General features: G+C 36.3%; 1 protein-coding gene and 1 pseudogene across 33 annotated transcripts in view; both read right to left on the bottom strand.

Moving 5' to 3' along the window:
- CAMK2D (calcium/calmodulin dependent protein kinase II delta) overlaps positions 1 to 27,415 on the bottom strand; it is a 313,396-nt gene that overhangs the window by 61,744 nt on the left and 224,237 nt on the right. For all 32 annotated transcript variants that reach the window (XM_037732181.1, XM_037732133.1, XM_017510373.2 and 29 more), the window contains 2 exons: positions 19,695 to 19,797; positions 13,684 to 13,767 (listed from right to left, as the gene is read on the bottom strand). In XM_037732181.1, the coding sequence (XP_037588109.1) occupies positions 13,684 to 13,767; positions 19,695 to 19,797 (187 nt within the window). The remainder of the gene's footprint in view (positions 1 to 13,683; positions 13,768 to 19,694; positions 19,798 to 27,415) is intronic.
- Positions 2,850 to 3,379, bottom strand: LOC108290655 (annotated as a pseudogene). Its single transcript, XR_001819654.1, has one exon. The product of XR_001819654.1 is annotated as a 40S ribosomal protein S23-like (transcript).

Genomic DNA, 27,415 nt, shown 5'->3' on the forward strand with positions numbered 1-27,415 from the left:
TAGAAAAAAAGCTGTGCCTGAGTACTTGTAAAACTCAGCTATATAAGGTTCAATGAGGTTAAGAAGAAAATTTGCTTTGCAACAGTGATAGTTTCCATTTAATATGAACATTTTCCTAATACACATCTGGAGTTAGGCTGTTATAAAATTATAAAACAGTCTCATAAGTGAGACATTTAGCATTCACAACATAGGCTGTTTGTCCTTATGAATTATGTCTGCAGTTGACCGTTGCTGTGGTGCTTCTCTGGGAAGAGGAAGCTCACAATGGCTCTTTCCATAAGAAAAGCAGCCAATACGTACATAGATGCCCGCAATTCAGTTATTTGATGGAGGAGTGTCAATAAAAACATGTACTTTAAATAAAATAATAGCATAAATTTGAAGATTAAAGAAAAAAAAACACTTTCAGGCCCAAAGACTTATATGAAAATAATAATAAAAAAAAAACTATTATGGGACTATTGAATAGCTTGATGTGCAATTGTCAATGCCTATTTAAATAAACACTGTTTTGTAAGTTTACTTTGACTTGATTATTAAACAAGCATCTAAGACCTGTAGTTCTATTTTCTGAATGTACAGAACAAGTATGAGACTCATGGCATAAGGATAATGTAATATTAACACATTTTATTATAGATAACATTTATTGAGAGTTATGTGTGCTTTGATGCATTATCTCATTTAATGCTTATACAATGCTATGAGGTAGATATTGTTATTATCTACATTATATTACAGATGAAGAAACAGGCTGAGAGGTTTAGTAACTGTTTCAACCACAAGCACGACAGACATCATGATGCTCTAAACATTCCCTGCAGCCATTTTTTCTTTATCTATGAACTTTAGTAGGAATGGTAACTTAAAATTTAAAACTTTGTGTTGTCTAACTGAGAGACCTTGACTTACTAGCAAAGATGTCCGTTTGGTGCTATCTTAAATGTTCCTTGCAGCTGCTTTTTCCTTTAGCTAGGTCCTCTAAACAGTTATTTTAAAAGTGTTGTTCCAGGCTGGGCGTGGTGGCTCACACCTGTAATCCAGGCACTTTGGGAGGCCAAGACGGGTGGATCACCTGAGGTCAGGAGTTCAAGACCAGCCTGGCCAACATGGTGAAACCCCATGTCTACTAAAAATACAAAAAATTTAACTGAGCATGGTGGCACATGCCTGCAGTCTCAACTACTCGGGAAGCTGAGGCAGGAGAATCACTTGAACCCAGGAGGCGGAGGTTGCAGTGAGCCAAGATCATGCCACTGCATTTTACCAGCCTGGGTGACAGAGCCAGACTCTGTCTCAAAAAATAAAAATAAAAATAAAATAAAATAAAATAGAAGTGTTTGTTGTTCTGAGAGTTCTTGTCTCACAAGTAAGCCCAATTTACCTTTTTCTTATAAAACTAATATTTTACCTTTTTTTCTATGTCAGAGAAAAAAGACAGGGGGGAAAAAAAAAAAACAAAACCCAGCTCTTTTTCTATGCCCATATACCTAAAGTACTAAAATCATTAAAAGTCAATGAAGAAGTCTTTTTTGTTTTTTTATAAGAACACTTCAGGGGTGATGGTGTCACCTCCAAATGTTGGATATCTCTCATGACATTGGCAGCCTTTGGTGATCACTGCCTACATAATTTTACTGGGGTTGCAAAATAATGATGGCTAGGCATGGTGACTCACACTTGTAATCCCAGCACTTTGAGAGGCTGATGTTGGCTATCACTTGAGCCCAGGAGTTCAAGACCAGCCTCGTTGACATAACAAGACCCTGTCTCTTCAAAAAATAGAAAAACTTAGCTGTGTGTGGTGGAATGCACAGCTAATCCCAGCTACTTGGGAGGGTGAGGTGTGGGGATCGCTTGGGCCCAGGAGTTCAAGGCTGCAGTAAGCCATGTTCACATCACTGCATTCCGGCCTAGGTGACAGAGTGAGACTCACAAACAAACAAAAACAAAATGATGATACTCTAATTATATCATGCCTTCTTTATACTAAGAAAATTTTACTCCTTATCCAGTTGGTTGGCCTAAGATAAAGGTCATATAGGAAAGACAGACTAATTATTTTTTTTTATTTTCCTCTTTACTAGCCAGTTTTTAAAACAATGCATTGGCTCCCTAACATCCCCCAAAGGTTAGGACTTCTGTTGAATTTTGATTATCATTACCAACTCCTGGATTTAAACATACGTGATGTATTTCAATCTATTACTGTTATTTTTCTTATTGATTCTCAATTGCCCCATCTTTGGCCAGTGGCAGCCTCCTCCAGGTGGCTCCTGCATCTGTTAATATAAACTTGCAGTCCATAATAGTTTCCTTTGTAGTATGACAAGATGCTCCTGGATTATTTTGCTTTTTTCCTGTTCCAAACTTGAAATCAGCTGCTACTACAAAAAGTTTTGGTTCCCTTTAATGGTAAATAGCATCTAGAGACCAAGACTGAGCACTTACATGTGCTCTCTTGGAGCTACAGGTTTCTTTGAAGACAGGAAAATGACTACATATTCTGATGATATTAAGCAATAATTATTAAAACTTTAAAAACTTTTATTAAATATTAAATTAAAAATTTAAAACTAATGTTACTGTCATATTTAGAGTCCTTTTGTTTTAGAGATACACTTTAAAATATTTACAGCTGTATTGATACAACGTTGGAATTTGGTTAAGATAATATTGGAGTGGGGAATGAAAGGGTGGAAACAGATGAAATAAGATTAGCCATCAGTTCATTATATCATTTTCTCCTTTTTAATGTTTCACATTTTCCATGACAAAAAGTTAAAACTATTTTTGATAGAGTTGGTTCCATATAAAGATAGATATTAAAACTAATTTTCATTATCTTTTTTTTTTTGGTATATGAAAATTTATTACTACAGTGTTTTCACCATTAAAATTTATGATCTTGGTCTTTCCTTTTTGCCTTTGTGTAGGGCCAAAAGAGAGACATTGGCTACTTTGACAACCTTAAAGTGGACTCCAGAAATATCACCAACAGCATGACCTCTGTGACCAAATCCAGCAACCAGAACTTCATCGTTTTCCTCATTAAAGTTTAAGCAACCATCATTGGGTACAAAGGCTGTGATATTCTTATAATTCTTGATCAGCTGGACCCTGACACATCTCCTAATGGCAGAATTGGCTGCTTGGCTTCAACTCCTACTTTTTCTAGCATGATTCCTTTTGCATGAGAAGCACCTCCAAAAGGGCTGGCCTTCAGGGCTGTGCCCAGATGGGCTTTCTTGTACTGTTTATCATGCCACTTCTGGTCTCATCAGTGGCTATGGAGCTTCCTAGCAGTATGAAGTCCATGACAGTTGCTCATCCTGCTGGCGTCACAGGGCTGAGCCTTCATTATCTTATGTATATATCTGTGCTTGGGAGATGCTAGAGATGTCCAGTTAATAAGAGTTTTGAGAAGCATTGATTATAATTAGGTAGAAAGACTACATCATCAAGAATATTAAAAATTGATTTTAATAAAAATTAATGTCAAAAAAGTTGTTAAACCTACAATCATGTTAATGTTCTTCTTAGAAAAGGAGATATGAAAAAGGAATGCTAGACGACTCTGAGAACAGTGGGAAGTTAATGGAAAAATCTAAGACAGTTACTGAGTATTCTTAGTAAACAAAGGGGTACATTATACGCTTACAGGCAAAATGCATGTGGAATTTGGAAATACACAATTAATTACATGAGTGACAAGTATGGCTCTCTCTTACCTTATTGTAATACCATTAATGGAAAATCATCATACATTTCAAATAGAGAAAGTGCTCAACTAACACTCTGTGACCTAAATGGCCAACAACGGGTAGAACAAATAGCCAGAAGATCAATGCCAGCAAGATAGGAAGGCATGTTGCAGAGGATGGAAACTATCTATGCCATGTAGTAGGAGTGGCAAACTGACAGGCCTCTGGCAGCAGGGAGATAAAGGCCTGCACCTGTACTGTATATGGGGGGGGGGGCGGTTACCAGGGGCACAGCTGTGTTCATGTGTCTGACAGATACAACTAGTATTTAAGAATGAGAGCATTGCATCACCTGTTCGTTATTATTTTAGAGAAGCTAGAAACAGATATTTTTTATAGAAATTACCTGCTAATAAATTATAAAGTTAAATAATTAATGTCAACACTCCTAAGAATAAAATGTCCACATATCTGGCTAAGACAGCAGACCACCTGCAATGGACTGAATGTTTGTACGGCTCTCAAAATTCATATGTTGATATCCAAATCCCAGTGAGATAGTATTTGGAGATTGGGCCTTTGGGAGATAATTAGTTCATGAGGATGAGTCCCATGAACAGGAATAGCACCTTTTAGGAAGAGGGCAGTTAGCTAGCTAGCACCCTCACTACCAGGTGAGGATACAACAAGAAGTTGGCATTCTGTAACCCTGAAAAGTGACCTCACCAAAACCTGACCTGACCATGGTGGTACTCTGATCACAGACTTACAGCTTCCAGAACTGCAAGAAAGAAATGTAGTTGTTTATAATCCACACAGTCTATGCGACTTTGTTATAGCAGCCTGAACTAAGACTTCATCTGTTTGCAACCTCTGCCATATCCTGTAATAATCCTAAAAACTGCTCTCCTAAAGGAATTTGCAATTAGCTAGGGTAGTGTTGCTTAGCGTTGGTGTTGCATCAGCATCACCTGGAGAGCTTGTTAAAATGCAAATTCCTGAGCCTTCTCTCATTGAATCTGTTTTTTAAAAACTACTGTAAAAAAAATACCTAACATTAAATTGAAACACATGACATTGAACTGTACATAAAAAAGGCCCCATGCAGTGTCTCACACTTGCAATCCCAGTACTTTGGGAGGCCAAAGTGAGCAGATTGCTTGAGCTCAGGAGTTTGCGAGCGGCCTGGGCAACATGGCAAAACCCCGTTTCTACAAAAAGTACAAAATTAGCCAGGTGTGGTGGTGTGCACCTGTAGCTCCTGCTACAGGGGAGACTAAGGTAGGAGGATAACTTGAGTCTGGGAGGCAGAGGTTGCAGTAAGCCAAGATGGTGCCACTGCACTCCAGCTTGGGCAACAGAGCCAGACCCTGTCTCAATAAATAAATACATAAATAGTACATAAAATGGATCATTTTTAAAAGGCAGGGTTGCACTGTTGGTGGGACTGTAAATTAGTTCAACCATTGTGGAAGACAGTGTGGCGATTCCTCAAGGACCTAGAAATAGAAATTCCATTTGACCCAGCAATCCCATTACTGGGTATATATCCAAAGGATTACAAATCGTTCTACTATAAGGACACGTGCACACGAATGTTCATTGCAGCACTGTTTACAATAGCAAAGACCTGGAACCAACCCAAATACCCATCGACGATAGACTGGATAGGGAAAATGTGGCACATATACACCATGGAATATTATGCAGCCATCAAAAACAATGAGTTTGTGTCCTTTTTAGGGACATGGATGAACCTGGAAACCATCATTCTCAGCAAACTGACAGAAGAGCAGAAGATCAAACACCACATGTTCTCACTCATAGGCGGGTGTTGAACAATGAGAACACATGGACACAGGGAGGGGAGCACTACACACTGGGGTCAGTTGGGGGGAAATAGGGGAGGGACGGTGGGGGTGAGGAGCTGGGGAGAGATAGCAAGGGGAGAGATGCCAGATGTAGGTGATGGGGAGGAAGGCAGCAAATCACACTGCCACGTGTGTACCTATGCAACAATTTTGCATGTTCTTCACATGTACCCCAAAACCTAAAATGCAATAAAATAAATAAATGGGATTAAAAAAAAAAAAGGCAGGGTCTCACTCTTTTTCACCCAGGCTGGAATGTAGTGGCAGGATTATGGCTCACTGAAGCCTCAACTTCACTGACTCAAGTGATCTTCCGCTCCTCAGTCTCTCAAGCAGAGTAGCTAGGACTACAGGTATATGCTACCTAGGACTACAGGTGTGTGATACCATGCCAGGCTAATTTTTTCTATTTTTTTAGGGGTAGGATCACACTTTATGTTGCCTAAACTGGTCTAGAACTCCTGGGCTCAAGTGATTCTCCCACCTTGGCCTCCCAAAGTGCTAGGATTACAGGTGTCAGCCACCACACCCAGCCAGAGGTACAATTTTTAAGTGAATAGTTTAGTAGTACTAAGTATACTTACACTGTCATGAAACAGATCTTCAGTCTTTTTTCATTTTTCAACATTGAAACTCTATACACAAAGAAATGCTAACTATCCCTTTCTCCTCAGTTCTTGGTAATCACCTTTCTACTTTCCATTTCTATGAATGTGGCTGTTTTAGTATTTCATATGAGTAGAATCATATACTATTTGTGCTTTTGTAACTGGCTAATTTTGTTTAGCATAATGTCCTTGGGGTTCATCCATGTAGTAGCATGTGACAGAATTTCCTTCTTTTTTAAGGTTGTATAATACACAATTACATGCATAAACCACATTTTGTTTAAGCTATCTATCTGTCAGTGGACATTTGGGTTGCTCCCACCTCTTGGTTGCTATGAATAGTGCTGCTGTGAACACAGGTGTACAAATATTTCTTCAAGGTGCTGCTTTCAGTTTTTTCAGATATACAACTAGAAGTGGGATTGCTGGGTCCTGTGACCCCAGAGAATCTGATGCAATGGTCCTGAGGTAGATCTCAGGAGGCTGTACTTTAGGTCACTCTGAATCATGTGGTTTATGATTCACAGTTTGAAAAATACCAAGTTGGGGAAACCAGACATAGTAAATGTAGAGAAATTTAAGACAGTGTATAAGTTCAGAGTAAGAAAATGTTGGTAAAGACTATGATTGGGAATAAGGCTACATGAACTGAAGACTGCTGGAGATGTGGGTAATAATGGAAGAGGGCAGAAAGCCTTCTAATTTGGAGCCTATCTGTGACTGGCCAAGTATAAGATAATTCCAGGACTGGTTATAGCAACAGAATGTCCAGTAGGCTTGGGATTTCAACGTTATTAAAGTACCTGAAAATGACTTATCCCAGCTGAATATGAAAAGGCAAAACCCCAGAAAACATATCTTTGCTGAACCTAAATTCAACACACAAGAAAAAAAGAAACATATTCCATAAGGTATATTCTGTGACAGTCACTAATTTATTATCACTCGTAACTGTTGAGAGTGATATCTAAGTAAGGTAGAAAAGTAGCAAGACAACACATATGTACATAGAGTGGAGAGAAACCTATATTTATAGGCTTGTATTTATTTATTTATTTTTAGGCCAAATTGTAGAAGAAACTGTTAGAAATTAGTGATCCAGCGACATCTACAAACATTTCCTCATTTCATTAGGAAATTACGGAAGCAGTTATACATACAATTAAGTCATAAAACTCAATTTACTGCTGTTAATGGCAGAACACAAAGCTATGTTCTTGCTTCATTAATGTTTATTATTTGCTTTTCAGTAATTGGCTAGTTGCTTCTAAAGAGAGAGTACAGGTCAGACCATACTCTGTGTGAGCTCACAAAGGCAAGGTATTGGTATTTGAGATTTCCTGTATGCAGATAATTGCATGATTCTAATGAAAATAGTGTACAGCCTTGTTTTAATCATTATACCAACCCCATGCTTCACTCTGCTCTGCTGTAATAAGGGTTCAGAGTTTGATTCATATAGAAGGCTAGCTGCCATTCTGCTAAATGGCTTGTTATGCATTTCTTTTGTTTTCTGAGTAGTGTCATTTTTTACCACTCAACTCAGTGTCTACTCTTGAAAATTAGTCTCTTATTTAATTGGCAAGAGAGAGCGCAAATGAATGGCTGGAAAAGAGTTCCCCTCAGGATAAGCCACAACCTAAAAGCAACTGAATAGTGTGTCCATTACTGTGGTGGTTATTACAATGGCAAAGAGGAAGCGTACATAATCTTACAAATAAAGTGAATTAATGTTACTTTCATGTCACGAGAGTAAGGTGATGTATAATAAAATGGTAAAACAATTCCAAACCCCACAACAATGACTGGGAGGGAGTAACCAAAGAATATATTATAATGTTCCTAGTGGGAGTAATTTCCCCCAAGTATGTATTACTAGAACACTTAAAACATTTTCATAGCTATGTGATCCTAAGTGCATTTCTAGACAAGGGCTCCACACAGTCTAAAGAAATGGAAATTGGTGGCACATACATGCTCCAACTGGGGCATGGCTCATTTCAAAGGAATTTGGCTGTTTGCATATTATCATGTGAAGAAAGGATAGAATACAGCAAGACGAAAGGTGGCAAAATTGGGTTAAAAATCTGTGAGATGCCTTATGGCTATACATTTCCAAAGAGTCATTCTTGATATCTGTGTGTGTGTGTGTGTGTGTGTATGTGCACATGTGCATATGTATGCATATAGTATCTACCTAATATTTGCTTAACAGCTAAAAAAACTTATATAATTCAGAAAACAGATGGAAACTACCTATTCTTCTTCCCTCTTCCAGCCAAGAAAGTTAGAGCTTCTACCTTATAAGTTCTCTCACATTTCACAGACATGAAATCTCACTATTATAAGATATTCCATTATTTTAAAAGGTTAGATATATGAACTATATTACAGAAATGTACTTAGACAAGCCAGGAGCCAAGTGAACTCAAATTTACCAAAGTGATATTAAAATTGAACATGGTGTGTTTTGTGAACCTAAGACAGTAAATCCAAACTCTGATACCATAGGCTATTAAAAATGCAGTTGCCTGTGTTTACCACAAATTTGCTAAAGCAGAGGACCCATGCAGGATCTGAGCATTTTGATATAAAGGCATATGTTGTTTTATTGTGCATTTTTTTAACTGTACTTTGCAGATATTGCATTTTTTACAAACTGAAGGTTTATGGTAACCCTGGCTTGAGGAAGTCTGTGGTGCCGTTTTCCCAACAACTTGGGATCAATTCATGTCTCTGTGCCACATTTTGGTGAGTACTGCAAATATTTCATGAAAGGAAGAGTTAATTGATGTGGCAAACTTCATTGTTACCTTATTTTCAGAAAAAATCACAGCTACCCAACCTCCTGATAAGTCAACAGGCATCAACACTGAGGCAAGACCTGTCACCAGCAAAAATAATGCAACTTGCTGAAGGCTCAGATGATGATGGTATTTTAGCAACATAGTTTTTTTTTTTTTTTTTTTTTTTCCTTCTTTCTGTATAGCTGGGTCATCCTAGGTTGCCAAGGCTGGTCTCGAACTCTTGGGCTCAAGGGAATCCTCCTGCTTTGGCCTTCCAACATGCAAGGATTACAGGCATGAGTCACCATGCCTGGCTATTTCAAAGTATTTTTTAGGTAAGGTATGTGCATTTTAGACATAATGTTATTGTATACTTAATAGACTATACTACAGTATAAACATAACTTCTGTATATACTGGGAAACTAAACAATTTGTGTGATTCACTTTATTTTGATATGTGTTCTATCGTGAGACCAGAAATTAAACTTAAAATATCTCTGAGGTGGCCAGGCCTAGTGGCTTACACCTATAATCTCAACACTTTGGGAGTCCAAGATGGGTGGATCACGAGGTCAAGAGATTGAGATCATCCTGGTCAACATGCTAAAACCTTGTCTCTACTAAAAATACAAAAATTAGCTGGGCATGGTGGTGCACGCCTGTAGTCCCAGCTACTTGGGAGGCTGAAGCAGGAGAATTGCTTGAATCCAGGAGGCGGAGGTTGCAGTGAGCCAAGATCATGCCATTGCACTCCAGCCTGGGTAACAAGAGTGAAACTCCATCTCAAAAAAAAAAGAAAAAAAAAATCTCTGAGGTATGCCTGTATATGTTTCATCATTGATTTTCCTGCACAGCGAGAGAAGAGTCCCTAGTATAAACTATTAGCTTTTTGTGTTTCTTTTTAATACATCTGATGTTCTTCAACACCAATAAAACTTATACATTTAAAAAAAATGGTTTTAAAATTTAAAAAAATTCTTAATATTTTTTTGATTGTCAAATCATGATTGAGTACATTTATGGGGTCTAATATGATGTTTTGATACGTATAGATTTATGAAGTGGCATGATTAAATAGAGCTAATTCACATATCTGTCACCTCACTTGTCTATCTTTTTCTTATGGTGACACATTTGAAACATGAAGAAATGTTTTTGATATGAGAACAAATGAATAATTTATTTAAATTCTTTGCTAGAATGAAATGTTATTCAGAAGCTGTGAAATCTGTTCATAATAACACCTTCTACAGAATAAAACAAGATAAAATAATTTAGAAGTTAAGAAAGAAAGCAGAGAGAGGGAGAAAGAGAATGTGGTATTCAGGTCATTAGATGAGGGCATTCTGCCAATAATCACACCAATAATGCTCAGTTATGTAATACACTTTGTTTTTTAAGTCTACTATAATGCTATATATTAGTTATCTAGAAACATCATTTATAAATAAAGACTTCATATAATAATAGCAATGATAACTATCACTTATTGTATTTAAAAAATCCTCTCTGCAGTCCCATGAGGCAGGAACTTTGATGATCTCCATTTCTAAGAGGGAACTGAGACACAGGGATTAAGTCATACGGCAAGTGAACTGAGAAGCTAAGTGTGTTCTCTCTCTCTCTTTTTTTTCTTTTTTTTGAGATGGAGTCTTGCTCTGTCATCCAGGCTGAAATGCAGTGGCGTGATCTCTGCTCACTGTAACACCGCCTCACGGGTTCAAGCAATTCTTCTGCCTCAGCCTCCCAAGTAACTGGGACTACAGGTGTGTGCCACCATGCCTGGCTACTTTTTGTATTTTTAGTAGAGACAGGGTTTTACCATATTGGCCAGGATGGTCTCAAACTCTTGACCTTGTGATCCGCCTGCCTCGGCCTCCCAAAGTGCTGGGATTACAGGTGTGAGCCACTGTGCCTGGCCTAAGTGTGTTCTCTTAACCATTATACATACTGGTTACCTATGAAGTAGATGGGAGGGATGAAGAAAAAAAAAGTGGAAAATAGGAAGGAAATTAGGAAAACAAGGAGAGATAAAGACAAAGGCAGAAGAGGCTGGAAAAGGCCTTTTGATGAAGTTGGCAAAGAAAGAGTATGAAATTTCCCTTATGCTGAGTCCTGCTTTCCCTGGTAACTGATTATTGTATGCCATATTATCCCTTTGGTGTTCAAGGTCCAAGTGCAGCATATTAGCCATAATCCCCCAGCTTTACAAAAATATAGCTCTATCATATTTTAAAAATACTTCAAAAAATATGATTGTATCCTTCACAAAACCTATCTGTATCTGCCCGAGTCTCAGGCCACTCTTCTGCTTTTAAAATTCATCAGCAGAAACAGATCTATGTATGCTGGGAGCTGATTTATTGCAAGGAAAATATCAGAGTTATCTGCCATTAACATTTAGATTAGAACAAAGATATTTTGCGACAATGCTCTAATTCAAAGGCATTTTAGAGCTCATGCCTTAGAGTTCATACTTAGAAGATTCTCTCAGGTAGGCAGGAGGAAGACAGAGCTTGGGGCATTCCTAAGACCTTACCCATTAATTACGTAGCAATTGTCAAATGTCTTCCTTTAAAGTGCACTGCATTTGACCCACAATTCAATGAGGATTAAGTATTCCTATTTTACAGGTAAAGAAGCCAACTCAGATATATTAAAGAGACTGGATTAGTAGGTACAAAGTAAAGACTCGACCCCAGGAGTTTAGACTATAAATACAGTCCCCTATTTCACCACTGCCTTCCCAGGCATGGAGGTAACTCTGAAAGCCCAAGATCCAATCAGTTTAAGATCAAACATCAAGTTGTTGCCAAACAGGTTAAGCTGACAAGAAATATAATGAGGAATAATCTATCACTATAAAGTAGTCATAATGATTTTATTAACTTTTTAAACTAAAACCAAGTCTAAACATTGTTTTCAGAATCAAGTAAAGTTTTTTAAATCAACTTTTTCCAGGCTTGCTGACAAACACCAAAGGCATTAAATCTGTCTGCAGCACACTAAAGTCAAATTATGATAGCTGGGTAAATATCTACTTGTAGAGTGGTAGCAATGACATAGGGTCAGGGATTTAGGTGATTAGTTTGTGTCGATAATCTTAGTAGGGTACTACTGCAGTATCCTTTCAGTCTTTCCTGTATTCAAAGCATACGTTGAAACATAAAAATTCCATTATAAAAACTGTGGGTGGAAATCCTCCCCATTATATGTCTTTGGGCCTGCACAGGATATGTTTTTGATTTGAGGTGGCTGATAGAGGCCTAAATAAGACTTTTGTCTCCATAGAACGGTCAATTTCATTATTTTCTGATATGTTGTAGCTCACTATTAATCTCTGTCAAGTGTCTTGGGCAAACATAATATTGATTGGAAGGACTGGTTAGATACATTCAGAAAATAGCAGCATAAATGCATAACTGCTAGGAGCAGTGCTCCACACTCCTGTTACCAAAGTGTTCCAGGAAACAGCAGCATTAGCCTCACCTGAGAATTTGTTAAAAAGGTAAATGTTTCTACCCTAGATATACTGAATCGGAAACATAGCAATTTAAACACCTCTCCACGTGATCTTATTGCAGACTGAGGTTTGAGAACTTCTACTCTAAGTTGATCACCAGAGAGTATCATTTTCCATTTTAAAAGATATTACAGGTTGAGTATCCCTCATCCAAAATACTAAGGACCAGAAATGTTTCAGATTTTGTAGTATTTATACATACATAAATCGAGGACAAGACCCAGGTCTAAACATGAAATTCATTTATGTTTTATACACATCTAAACACATAAAGATAATTCTATAAAATATTTTAAATAATTTTGTGTGTGAGACAAAGTTTTGACATGTCTGACTGCAACCCATCGCAGGAGGTCAGGTGCAGCCTTTTCCACATGTGGCAATCACTTTGGCACTCAAAAAGTTTTGAATTTTGGAAGCATTTTAAATTTCAGATTTTTTGATTAGGGGTTGTCAAATTATATTTTAAATTATAAAAATTGTGGTTGCTACAGATAATATTTTGCAAGGGCACACCCCTTGCAAAATGCATGTGTTAAAATTCTAACTCCTAATATGATGGAAGGAAGGAAAGTGAGGCCTTTAGTAGGATGGAGGCCTCATGAATGGGATTAATGCTGTTATAAAAGAGATTGTGGGAGCCCTCTCTCCCTTTCTGCCATGTGAAGGCACAAAGAGAAGACAGCTCTACAAAACTAAAAACAGGATCTAACCAGACACTGAATCTGCTCGTACATTGATTTTGAATTTCCCAGCCTTCATAACTGTGAGAAATAAATTTTTGTGGCTGGGTATGCTGGCTCACACCTGTCATCCCAGCACTTTGAGAGGCTGAGGCAGGTGAATCACTTGAGTCAGGAGTTCAAGACCAGCCTGGCCATCATAGTAAAACCCTGTCTCTACTAAAAACTTAAAAATTAGCCAGCCATGGTGGTGCGCACCTGTAATCCCAGCTACTTGAGGCAAGAGAGTCGTTTAAACCCAGGAGGGAGAGGCCGCAGTGAGTCAAGATTGTGCCACTGCACTCCAGTCTGGGAGAAGGAGCAAGACTCCATCTCTAAATAAATAAATAAATAACATATTTTTGTTATTTAATCCACTTGGCCTATGACAGATTGTTATAACAGGCCGAATGGACTAAGACAGTAGCATATCGCAAAATTTGCTTCAAAATATAATTGCTTACCACATGCCCACATATCCACTGGTTTTCCATAAGGATCTTTACGTAAAACTTCTGGAGAAAGATATCCAGGTGTGCCAGCAAATCCTAGGGAAAAGAGATATTAATGAGTCACAGTTGACTTGACAAAACAATATGAAATGGAAAACTAAGAAAGAAAATTTTGGGGGGCTTCTTTATCTGATATGTTTTTCAAGATACAGCAAGGTTGTCAGAGCACTAAATAGTGTAGACTTTCTCTTTGTAGAAATATCAACATTAGTTTGTCCTGTCCTGTAGCTCATTTGAAAAAAATACATCTTTTTTCCAGATATGAAGGCCAACCTACTGTGCTGCAAAGTTACTGTGTACTGTTAAGGCCACTTTTGATTAGCAATTCTTATTGTCCTTTATGTATATGAGAGTTAAAACTACACCTGAAAAGAAATATGGAGAACTCACCAGGAAAAGAGGTAAGTCCAAAATATATCAAAGAGTTCACTCTGTACTAATAAATAATCAGTATGTGCTTGTAACTGGCAACTAAAGAGAAGATGCAGAAATATTCAGATAAATCACTATTGAACAAGTATCAACTAGACATTTAGCTTAAGAAGGAGATGTCATGAGAAAAACTAGATGGCGAAAGAGAACAGTTTGACAGTGCTTCTGTCCTCTCCACTCTCACTGTCCTTCTCTAATTCCTCTAGAGTTGACAGGCACTGAAACTCCAATCAGAAGCTGATTGCTAAAGTCCAGATTAAATCCAATGTCCTCAGTGTGCACTTTCAGATCCTCTATCATCTGGTTTCCCTTCATTCATCCAACATGAATTCATTCTCCTTCTGGGCCCTTGACCTGACTAATCCTTTTAAGGTCTTTTAAAAATGGACTTCTCATTGTCATTCTTGATACTACTTTTTCTGTTCCTTGAATCCTAAATATTTTTTCTCTACCTGTTTTCCAACAGAGAGTGGCTCTAAGTTATTTCCATCTTAGAACTCTCCTTAGCTACATACAGTTCTCAGTGATCCCTTCTCACCCTGAATTTCAACCATTCTTTTCTATACAATCCGTACTCTGCTGTCTAAATCAATAAACCCTTAATAATGTATGATTTCAATAACGTAGAATATATAGCCAGAAATAGGAAATGTTAACAATATTTCTCCTAAGCTTCCCTAAGATAAGGAAGTGAGTAAGAAATGAAAAGATCATTTAAAATGTAAATTATTACAAACCTCTTATGGAGACTAAAATTCTGAGAGAATACCATCATGCTCATTCTTACTTAGTCACAACCAGTGGGGTCCTTATTTCAAGAATAGTGAAGCATGTATCTAGACGCATGGACATTAGGAAACAATGTGCAGTACAATGTGACCTCATAAATATAGACATGGGGGGTGAAACAGATAAGGCCTTCTTTGTGGGAAATTAAACTTGTCTAGGATTATCATAATACATTCCATCAAAAGGAAAAGTAATGAGAGCTTGCCTTTTTTAGGAATAGCATATGTTTCTTACTTTGAAAAATCAATAGGAATATAAAAATAGATAACATAAAGAGAAAAGAGAATTACTGATTGTTAAAAATGTATCCATTGTCACTTAATGGCATAAAAAGAACCTTAATATCTTAAAAAAGAGACACGTTAATATCTTTAAAAAGAGACATAAGAGCAACCAAGCAAAGTAATTCTTCTATGAACCAAGATCTTGGTAGTTATCCTTTTTTTTTCTAGCAACAACAAAAATGCTAGAAAGGTATTGCAAATAACATGTCCAGTTCCATAAGAGAAACAGAATATATCTGAATATTTCTTTTTGGTAAACTTTCTAGCCATCTTATCAAGTGTATTGACAGGGTGTTTACTTCTACCATTTTTGGCCAGTAATCCCACTGGCCAAAACTAAGAGAGCAGGCTAGAAAGTGAAAAGTAAATATGGGAAAGAACAAACATGTTTGAACTTGAAAAATAATTTTTTGGCTGGGCATGGTGGCTCGTGCCTGTAATCCCAGTACTTTGGGAGGCTGAGGTGGGCGGATCACCTGAGGTCAGGAGTTGGAGACAAGCCTGGCCAACATGGTGAAACTCCACATCTACTAAAAATAAGAAAAATATTAGCTGGGCATGGTGGTTGGCACCTGTAATCCCAGCTTCTCGGGAGGCTGAGGCAAGAGAATTGCTTGACCCCAGGAGATGGAGGTTACAATGAGCCAATATGGTGCCGCTGCACTTCTGCCTGGGTGACACAGTAAGACTCAATCGCAAAAAAAAAAAAAAAGATAATTTTTTTTTAAAACAGAAAACACAATAAACATCTTCCATTATGCTTTGTATTATCTATTATGTTGCTTTGTATATATATTATATCTTTATCTTATTTGTAATAGACCTTGTATATTTATTAAAATAAAATGATGTAAGCGCCTGAAGCTCTGGTATTTCACATAATGAAGAAAGAGTCCTGCTCTTTATAAAAATTAAAATAATAAATATTTTTCTCCCTAAACACTGATATTACATTTTAAAAGATAAAATTAGTCAGTCAAAATATATGGGACTATAATGGCAGATAATAATGAATAAACATCAAAACAGGTCATTCATTATTAAAACATGCCTTTACTTCTAATACTTAAAATATATCTTGCAGTTCATCTGAAAGAAATGAAGAACAACACATGCCTCCTTTTCCCTCAGGTAACCATGAAGATTTGCTTGAACTTGAGAAAAGAAACAGAGAAAAGAAGTATATTCTCTGAAGTTTAGATACTATGTTTTTCTATACTTCTAAAATACTGATTTACTTAGGATGTTGCTTCTTTTAAAAGTTATTACTCTAATAGGTACCTTAACAATAACTTAATTGTTGATAGCACCATACTTATGAAGTGGAAATTTCATTGCTGAGCTGTCATTGTTTCTTTGGGATGAGCTTGTTTTTAGATATCAGTAACAATTTGAAAATCTCTGCACTTTTATTCGAATGCTATTGCTTTTACTGACCTAATATTCAGTCTTCTACTCACTGATTCACTAAACAACTTTCACTGAATATGCAAAGAACTATGTCATTGTTTCATACCAAGACAGTTTTGAAAACTTACTGAACATCTTTTATAGCTCACTCAGGTTCCTATAGACGATGTCACTCAATCTTACAACAGTCCTGTGAAGAAGTGTTTATTATCCCATTTACAAAGAGGGTAGTGATCGCACAGAGTTAAAGTGACTTGCTCAAAATCATACAGCTGTTAAGAATCAGAGCCAAGATATAAATTCATATATTCTGATTCAAATAGTAGAATTTTCCCACTACATCTAGCCCTGTTCTCAAACCATATGTGACCTAGCAGAGGAGATAAAACATTAAGCTCAAAAACAGAAGAGATTTAAGGAGCTTGACTCCAACATTCTTGTAATCGCCAAACATAGCTGCTGAAGTTAATTTGAGCCTCAGACCTCATAACAAAGGCTTCTGTCTTACTCCTGACATCCAGTCATCACCTTATACTAATTTTTGGCACTTATATCCTTGGGCCTAAGTCCCCATTTTTGTATCTTGCCTCATACCCCAAGTCTTTCATGAAGTGGGGGTCCTGCTTTGCCCTACACAGGACTTGAGTCCTGTCTTTGAACCCAGTGTCTGGGACTTTCATGTTTTCTAAATGGATTCTCTTAGAGTTCATATTTCCTGTCTGCTCTGTGTGTTATTTGGAACTTGCTTGCTCCTACATCCTCCTAGTCAAAGCTATCATCATGCATAATTTGAACGACTGCCTTAGCCTAACTGGGTCCTTGCTTTCAGATTAACTATCCTTAAGTCATCTTCTTTATTTTTTTTATTCTGAGACAGAGTCTCATTTTGTCACCCAGGCTGGAGTGCAGTGGCATGATCTTGGCTCACTACACCTCTGCCTCCCAGAATCAAGTGGTTCTCCTGCCTCAGCCTCCCAAGTAGCTGGAATTACAGGTACCCACCACTATGCCCAGCTATTTTTTTGTATTTTTAGTAGAGATGGGGTTTCATCATGTTGGCCAGACTGGTCTCAAACCCCTGACCTGGTGATTTGCCCTGCTTGGCCTCCCACAGTGCTGGGATTACAGGCATGAGCCACTGCTCCTGGCCCATCTTCTATACTTCTACTGAAATCATTAAATAACATATACCCAGTTACGTCCCTCTCTTCTAAAAATGTTTCACCGGTTCCAAAACCTCTAAGGTGAAACCCAAACCCTTCAAAAAACCATAAAATCCTTTCCTGCCTCATTAAGCACTACTCACCCCAGTATACTTTAGCTATATCAAACTTCTTGTTTTATTGAAATAGAAAAAATAGTTTCATGCCTCTGAGCCTTTCCATGTGCAGATCCCTCTGTCTGGAATGCCTTAATCTCCTTGCATGATGGTGAACAAAGTCCCATGTATCCCCTAGGTAACCATAGTTGTAAAGGCAATTAATTATTGAACCTCTCTCCAGAAGCAGGTCTTTGTATTTCCTGTTGTGTTCCCACAGCACCTCATACATTCCTATGTTAAGATACTCCCACCCTGAATGGTAAATAGTTATTGATACAAAAGCTTCAGGTCCTCAAGGGTCAGGACTTCCTATTTAACACATGTATGCCCAGTATTTGCTTTGCCCATCTCTGTGATAGCTTCACTACTTCTGGTTCAACCCCTAACTCCTGTTGCAATATATTCTTTCTATGTTAACTATACTCTTTTCCAGGATACAGAAATCATCTGAATCTCTAATTTACAGATCTAATCTAGTCCTACCTTCTTTCGGTTTGCAGTTAATGGGAATAAGATTATTAAAATGTTAAAATATTACAAACCAAATGACATGTTTGCAAGTATTAAGTTCTTTTGGGATTGGAGGGTAAAAAAACAAGGTAAAAGGTAATATTAAACATGGAAGGGACTTCGAACAAGAATAACTGTCAGGTACTACTGAAACAGGATGGGCAGCAGAAACTGGGGTCCCACATTAGGCTGCCAGTAAGGCTTGGCACACCATCAACTCCCAGTAGCAGCTGGGGCAGCTAAGAGAGATGTGGTGAATCCTGCAAGCCAGATGTACATCTTGGGAGATGTGTAAGTTGGGGATACACAAAAGCATTTGCATATAAAACAAAAGAAATTGCATGTTGTTAGTCCTCTTTCTACTTGTTGTTGTTGCTCAGAGGAAAAGAAATCAGAAGTGAAGGACATTTTAAAAAATAACCTCAACACACTGAAAGTCAGAAGAGAAGTAAGACAGGCTTGGGGAAATGTTATATTTTAGAACTCTACATGAGAAGTGGGTTGGATATTGGGAAATGGCAGAGAGAGGTATAAGAAAATTAATAGGTAAAATAATTTATTCAGGCTGAATATTAAAACAAAACATAAGTTTGGTTAGAAATACTATAAATTAATTTAGATTTAATTTCTTCCTTAATTGTAAAGAAGCAGAAATTTCATCATATAAAAATTTTCAAATTATCAGAATTTTTGACAGGAAACTGGTATGTTGAAGAAATATAAAATAACTAAGTTGAAATACAATCACACATATATGCTTCATAATTTTTAAACAATCTTTAATTCATAAATCATAAATTATCATATATGAAATATCCTGTGTTTCTTGAGCATCTAGTATTTACATAGCAGTTTTTGGCCTCATATGAGGTTGTATGTAAACAATCAACTTTCTTTCAAATAAAAAAAGTACTCTCTGAATGTTGTAATCCTCTAATTAGTTCTTACTACATAATCCACTTTCTCACCCATCCTTTGAGAAAAAAAAAAAATGTATGTCTTGTTGTTCTCCCATTATTTTCCCTTAAATTATTTCTAGATTATATACCCTTTCATGTCAATAAAATTAAGTGCTTATAAAAGCACAATATCTTAAAATTAGTCAAATCGTTGTTAGGATGAACATTTCCATTTTATTTTGGCTAGGAAGTGGGATTAGGAGCCAGAAGTCGGAAGCCAGAAGACTACAGGTAGTATGAAGGAGAGGCCGTACTCACCAAACCACGCCTGCTGGTCGCCTTGAACTTCTATGGCTAAGCCAAAGTCTGCCAATTTCACAGCTGCTCCCTTGGATTTGCTAGCTAAAAGCAAATTCTCAGGCTTTATTTAGAAAGAAAAAAAAAAAAGAGAGACTGAAGTGAGAACGTATTTTAAGAGACTATTCAAAACTAACAACATTTTACAGGATTAGGGGGAAAAAATTCATGCACTGTCATCTCTCCTGGAGACTGCCATTCCTAAATCCCAGGGAAAATGCGGTTAGAAAATGATTAAATATTATCATGTGTGCAGGCTTCAGACAGATGCATAACTGTCCTAGGGAGATACTGGGTAGAAGAGAGAAAACACTTGGGGAGGGATCAAATGAATGAGAGCACCTGTCTTGACCTGCTCACATGTTTCCAAGGACCGCTCAGGATTCAGACTTGGCCATGGACATTGACTTAGAAGCCTGACAGAACACAGACATTTTCAGCAGAAGGAAACTTGGCAAAATAATAACGAGTTGGACCAATCTACAGACATTTGGCAAATGAAACTGTGCAAATTAAATCCTAGTTAACTTCAAGAGTTTGGACCCAAATGTAGTGATTTTGATTCCTCAATGTTTCCAAACAATTTTGGTACAAATTTTGGATACTCACTCTGAATTATGTATTAAAATTGCTGTCTTTAAGAATCTGTTTATTCTTAAAGACAGAAAGAGTATACTACTATTTGCCAAATGTTATAGTCAGCTTTTTTCTTTATAAGCCAGCTTTTTAAACATAATTTACATTTCTTCAACGTATGAAATAGATTCAGAGCATTACTTATATATTTATTCTTCTATCTCAGAATACTATGAGAAAGATATATTTTTATTTTCTCGGGTATTTATCATTATGCAAGGGCTGATAACTCAGTCTTGGTATAAGGCTGTGTCTATACCACTGTTTCCCAACCAACGCATCAAGACACATTAGTACTTTGAGAATAAGCACCAGGTCCCAGTCTTCAATTTCCATGAATCTCCTTTGCAGATTTTAAGAAATGAAGATGGTCAGGAAAAGGAGCCTGGTTAATATATACAGTTAAGGATATACAACTCCAAACTCGATAAATATATTGGGTTAGAATGTATATGGGAGAGTGGCTCAAAGTCTTCCTATTTGAGGACAAAACCCAGTGAATTTAGAGGTGTGTCTCAGACTGAAATAAGTTGGGAAACAATGGACTCTACAAGTGTCAAAACGATTGTCTGAAAATCTAAAATTCAGTCAATCAAATTCATTTTGTTTATATGTTAATAAACAAGTAATGTCATGCTTTAAAAATCAAATTGGCTATATTTTTCTTACTAAAAATCAGTCAATTCTGTTGGTTGTTTTGACCTTGTGTAAACACAGCCTAAACCAGTGTCTAATTTATTAATTAAGCCAGCCATGCAAATTAGCAAAGACCCAAAACTGGAACTTGGAAGAAATTAGGTTAAATCTAAAAGAAATTAGAGTGTTGGTGAGTAAGTTTTAATCAGGTACCAGACTTCTTCAGGCTATAGTTGCTCACTGCCATCAGATTCATTACTATTATGATGATTGGTAAATGTGAGAAAACTTTTCTAATTTTGTGGGCTGATAGATATTTTTAACCACCTCAACACTAAATACATAATTTAATTTGGAGTATGGGATGAAGATATCTCAAGAATATAAAAGACTTTCATGCTGAAATTACTTTTAGTGAAACCAAACATTTGAAATTTTTTGGAACTCTGTTTATCAATATACTACAGTATCTACTCATGTTAAATTATTTTCATTTGGCATTTTATTTTTGTAACTAAAGTTTATGATCTACCACATTCATGTATTTTCTAATTTGATCAAGAAGTTAAGTTTCAGCTATTATCGTGGAATAATTAACTTGGAAAAACCACATCAAACTGTAAGCAATAGCTGATTCTAATACTTTCTTCATTTTCAAAAGCATTGGCATGTCAGAGATTTCTGTTAATACACATCTGTCCTAATTTGTCAACCACAAGAGTTTCAATCACTTTAGAAATCACATTTTAGGTATTTGAAGTCAAGTGCTAAGTTTGTTGAGCAACTGTCAACATCACTGGTAAATAAACTTTTAAAAAATTGAGTGTGTTTTTGCTCTTATCACTAAATGAAAAACTTGCTGGGCAGGTATGTGTGCATTATGCCTCAAGCACCAAGTGTGCTGATTCAGAAGAAATGGAACACCTTGGAGTTTTATCATGCATGACCTCTGAATGACTGGGGCAAATATTCACAAGTAAAGAAGGCCTCACTGTAGGAACTTTGTGAGTCATCCAGAAAATAGTAAATCCATCTGGACCAGAGTTGCACCTTATACTCATGAAGACTGTTCAGCTGCAGTTATGTACAGGAAAAGGCAGGCCTATTTGAACGTGACTGTAGATTTAACAATTAAGAGACTAACATGATTTCATGTTTATGTATATTTTTAGGCAAAGCTAAAATACAGAATTATATAATGAAAATTAAAAAATTAGGATGATTACTAAAATTTAGGATCTAAAATGAAATTATATAATGAAAACTAAAAGTTTAGGATGATGAGCTTATGGGATTATTTACTTTTTAATATTTTATCACAAGATTGTGTTAAAGGGCAGCTCTAATGAAACATAAAGAATAATCACACAAGTTTGATATCTATATAACTATGGTATATATTAGTTTAAATAATCCTCCTACTATGTTCTGTGAGAGTGTGGGGGGGCCTAATCACTAAGATTTTTTAAAGCAACATTTTAATCAGAACAAACACATTTATTCTAATTTTCTTGAATTAATACCACTCATATAGCTTCCAAGTTAAAAATATATTGTACTACAAATTTTGTTGGCAAGGTTAGTTTAAATTCTGAATGCCTACAGAAAGGAAGATAATTTGCAGATATAGTCCACCCATGGTGAAAGGGTAGAATTTCTCATCTAATTAATGATTACCTCCTTAGAAAAGACCACTACTATACAATTATTTGCTATTACTCCACTATTTTGATTTTCTGACAGAAATCAGACAGGTAAGATCAGAAACCCAGGTTTTCTAATGTAGTTAGCTGACTATGGAGCACAGCACTGTGAGGGAAACAGGCAGGGTGATGATCTAGAAAGAATGTGAAGATCTGGGTTCATGTCCTGGCTCTAGCTGTTATTACCTATGTGGACTTGGACAACTCACAGATGCCTGGAGTTAACTAATTAGTTCCTTCTTCTCTCAAATGAACATTATAAGGGTACTAAATTATATCTCATAACAGTTTCTATGGAATGATAAAATCACACTGGGTTTTATCACAGGAGCTCTGTCCTCTGTGGTGACAACATACACATTAGTGATTAGCTATTACATTCCAGTGCAGCTGGCCATTTCACTGTGGAGATCATTTAATATTTATAACTTGAGGAATGTCTTTATTAATGATGCCAATTTAATGGAATCTATTATGTTAGTCTTTAGATATTGAGAGGATCTCTAGATTCTTACAATGCAATCCCTTTCTAGGTTGGTTTTTAAATAGAGTGTACAGACATTCTTACACATAGGTTCCTTCCCCACCCCCATTGCTTCCTAATGATGCAGGATTTTCCATGACATCTGGTCTCAGTGTCAACAACCATTTATAGCATATCAGCTGTAATGAGCAGCAACTGTTTGCAAGTTTTGTTCTGTACTTTCATATGAATACAATGGCAACTTCTTTCAACATCTTTCAAGATTTTCTTGAAACTGTTCAAATGCCTGAAAGTACACAGACAGGTTGTTGGAATCACTTTCAGAACTGGAAGAGACTTGGGAGATAAAGTAACTCAAACCTTCAGTTTCTACATGAGGTAGGGAGGCCCAAAAAGATGAAGCCGAGACTTGAAGTTAGATTTTCTAATTCCTTCCTTTTAAAGATGTGATACTAAAGAAATGCCTCCAATTGTGTAAAAACAGTTATTTTTAAAAGGTAGTCCATTCAGTAGATGTTTTTAGAAGAATTTGAAGCACGCAAAAATATTTACTACCCATATCCAAAACTTATGAAAAAAACATAGTTTTAACCTTGCTTCACCAATTATCATGATCTTTATTAAGAAACGGATTTGGCAAAGGCAATCACCTTTAGCATTAACCACATTAGGCTTTTATTTGCGCACATAGGTGATAACCATCTAAAAGACTCAACCATTAGGAATATATATGTAAAATCATGTGTTTTACTTCTTTTTAAATTTTTGATTATGAAAAGATCAAATTACTAATTTTATTATTCTATATTATTTAATTCTTACATTCCTTTGGGTATTATTTTTTAAGGAGTAAAAATTGTCTTTTAAAATTTCTTTCCTTGATTGGAGAATCTCACTCTTTTAACAGAAAACCATTCTCTGCTTTGGTGTGTTTTCTGTCACTTATCTTTTGCCAAAGAAGGTGCAAATGAAGCTCCCCAAAATAAACTACATTTTTTTAGTTTTGCATGAATTGAAAAGCTTGAATGTCAGGCTCACTTGTCTCATTTATATACATGTATAAGTGATTTTAGCTTTTATTTTTGTAAGAAATTAATGCCTGAATTCATCTACTTAGTACAAGGAGTTTCCAGTAGATGTATATGCTATAAGTTTGCAATTAGAAAGTACTCTTTCTATTCATAAGAATCATTCTGTATTCCATTCCTGTTTATTCATTTACTGCTACATTGTCAGCATACACTGTTGGGTAGACTGAAAGAACCACAGTGTAACTCCAGTGGGATAGTGCAATTATCTACAGCTTCTCCACTGCCTGACAAACACTAGGCACTCAATAAAGAAACACCACTGGAATGACTAAATAAATTACTGAATTTATCAAATACATACTTAGTTTCAAAAATATCAAAACACACACACACACACAGATGATGCACTCCTTAAACTTTTATCTAAACATGGCTCTGAGAAAAGTATCCTATTTGTGACTTTTATAATCATTCAAAATATAAATTTCACAGGTTGACACATCTACCAACTACCCATGGTTAACAAGGATTTACTAAATACTTCTCATCTCTCCCCTTCCCTGAAAACTAATTCCTTTGTTCTCTGGTCATAAATTTTATTTATTTCTATGAAAATCTCCAAATTATCTTCATTAAAATCCCCCCCCCATATCCATCTATCCATCCATCCAGTGACTTTTCCATTAAATAATGTTGTTCTTCTGATTAGGGGCTAATAGTAAGGGCAGCATTCTCTGCTCAGGCAATTCACAGGGTGTTCATTTTTTGCTAAAAGATTCAGTTGTGTGCATAAAGTGTATCCAGATTGTTGTCCATGAAGTAGTTTAGTAACCATTTCTGGTACATTTGAACTGCAGAAATGTTATTATTTTGTTTGAAATTTAGTTATTTGAAAAAGCATAGCTGTATAACTATCTCCTTTTACTTATTCTGTCAACTGAGTCATAGAAATTGTATTCTCTAAGTTCTTAAATGAGGAAACATATCTGATCTGACATTCCTTCATTCCTTGTGACATTAAAAATTTTGTCATTTGTTACTGCAACGTCTCTTTGACCTAATACTTTCCTGAGTGCAGTACTTGTCTGATGTACTTCCTCCTTTCTGGGAAGAACATCATCAATACACTGTTCACATAGGTATATATATTAAACATTTTTTTGTAGGGATGGGGGTCTTGTTATGTTGCACAGGCTGTTCTCAAACTCCAGACCTCAGGCAATTCCCCTGCCTTGGTCTCCCAAAGTGCTGGGATTCCAGGCATGAGCCGCTGCATCTGGCATACAAACATATTTTTAAATTCAATGGCCAGCAGAGTTTCATGCACACAGGTCTGTTCTTGTTTTGTTCAGTAATGTATGCTCACATTTAAAATGTGAGCCTTATTAGCTGCTGAAGAAATAGTTGATGAATATATGTTCTTCTCTTTTTGTATTTGAACTTTAAACCACCAGTTCACAAATATCCAACACTGAGTTACGGCACTCCACTCCTTATAAATAATCTGTCTTTTTAAGCACCCAATACTAATTGTCTTGATGTGGCAATTATTAATTAAATGTGGCAAATGCATTTTATTATTCTTTGTCTCATTTTTCAAAGGCTGTGTTCAATGCTACCTTACTGATTTTCTAAATGAAAAAGTTTTACTTCATACACCAGTCTACTGCCAAATTATGGTGCCCCCCTACTCTACATTATATCTTATTTTCTTTATTCCTAATGATACGGATTTTGTTTATCTCTGGAAAACCTATAAGCAGGACTATTTTAACCTTTTGATTCACTAAACTTAGATTAGAACCATTTCCCCAAATAATTTTGAATGCTGCTAGCAAAATTATTTTCCTATTATTGTTTTGACCCATTCTTTGGTCTCTAAAGGCTTTTAATTCATCCAACTAACTAAATTGAGAAGTAGTAGTGATTAAGCATGCTGATTTGGAACCAAATTTCTTTGGCATAAATCATAGCTTACTAGGTGAGTGATCTTAAGTTCTTTCACTTGTGGTTGCTAAATTTTTCTTTATGTACCATGGGGATGATCAGAGTGCCTTTCTCATAAAGTTCTTCTGAAGATTTGTATGATAAAACAGTGTAGGGTACATGGTAACTGCTTGATAAATGGCATCTTTTTCCATTTTGATTATTAATATCCTGACTTGATCTAAACGCTCCCAAAGACTACAATCCCATCCCTGAACTGTACTGTACTGTATATCAGCACCACTAGATCCCCCCAATATTATCTAGAGCTATGTTAATTGGCCTGCCACTGGATGCACCTCAGACAAAATGCTGTGGTCCATGTATCTACTAGGTTCTGCCTGGTGCTGACAGATGGACCTTCTTGATGCTCATATCCCACCACCCTGACTCTTCTCCTATTGCTTGTTTCAGGGACATCCTGAAATTTCCTGTTGTGCCTTAGACTTGTTTATAGGTCCTCTTAACTTCCCACTGTGTAATGAGACCCAATAAGCACCAGTTATTCAACTAAATAGTGATCTTTATTCTAAAGATACACTTATCTTCTTTGTGTTATTCAAATATTAATGAACCCTTAACCTATTTTATTTAATGCTGCCTTTTATATTATAGATGTACTTTTGGTTGACCTTCATCATTTCTAAATTGAAGGCATATGCCGCAGGTATTGGCCAGGTATAAGGCCCTATATTAGGTACTGTGGAGTATCACATTACGTTAAACAGCTATTGTTCCAGAGGGCTTATATACAAATTGTACAGCACTTATATGCTCATAGATGCTTTTAATCACTATAAACATTACATTTACTTTGTTTCTTTTTCTCACTGATGTAGACAAATTAAACTATGTGCATCAAACATTTCAATGGTGCATGATCAATTAACATATTAATTAGTGTATGAACACAAAAATACATGGCACAGGAATAATAAAGGCAACTTTTTGCTTAAAGCATGGTAATAAGAAATTTCAGCAGTTGGTCTTTTTAACTTTACTATATTAGTAAAACTGCCAACATATGCTTATATATTTATCAAAGTATACATCATGTGTATAAAAGGCACAAAAGCAAGCCAGGGATTTCATACGTTCAAGAGGTGCATCAATTGCCTCTAATGCACATGTTTTGAACTCTTTCAGTGTGTTTATGAAATGGACTCAACTGAAATCCAGCCAAGTCAGCAATTTGACAGAAACTAG

The sequence above is a fragment of the Cebus imitator genome, unplaced genomic scaffold (genome assembly GCF_001604975.1).
Source record: "Cebus imitator isolate Cc_AM_T3 unplaced genomic scaffold, Cebus_imitator-1.0 Scaffold17, whole genome shotgun sequence".
Classification (NCBI taxonomy): domain Eukaryota; kingdom Metazoa; phylum Chordata; class Mammalia; order Primates; family Cebidae; genus Cebus; species Cebus imitator.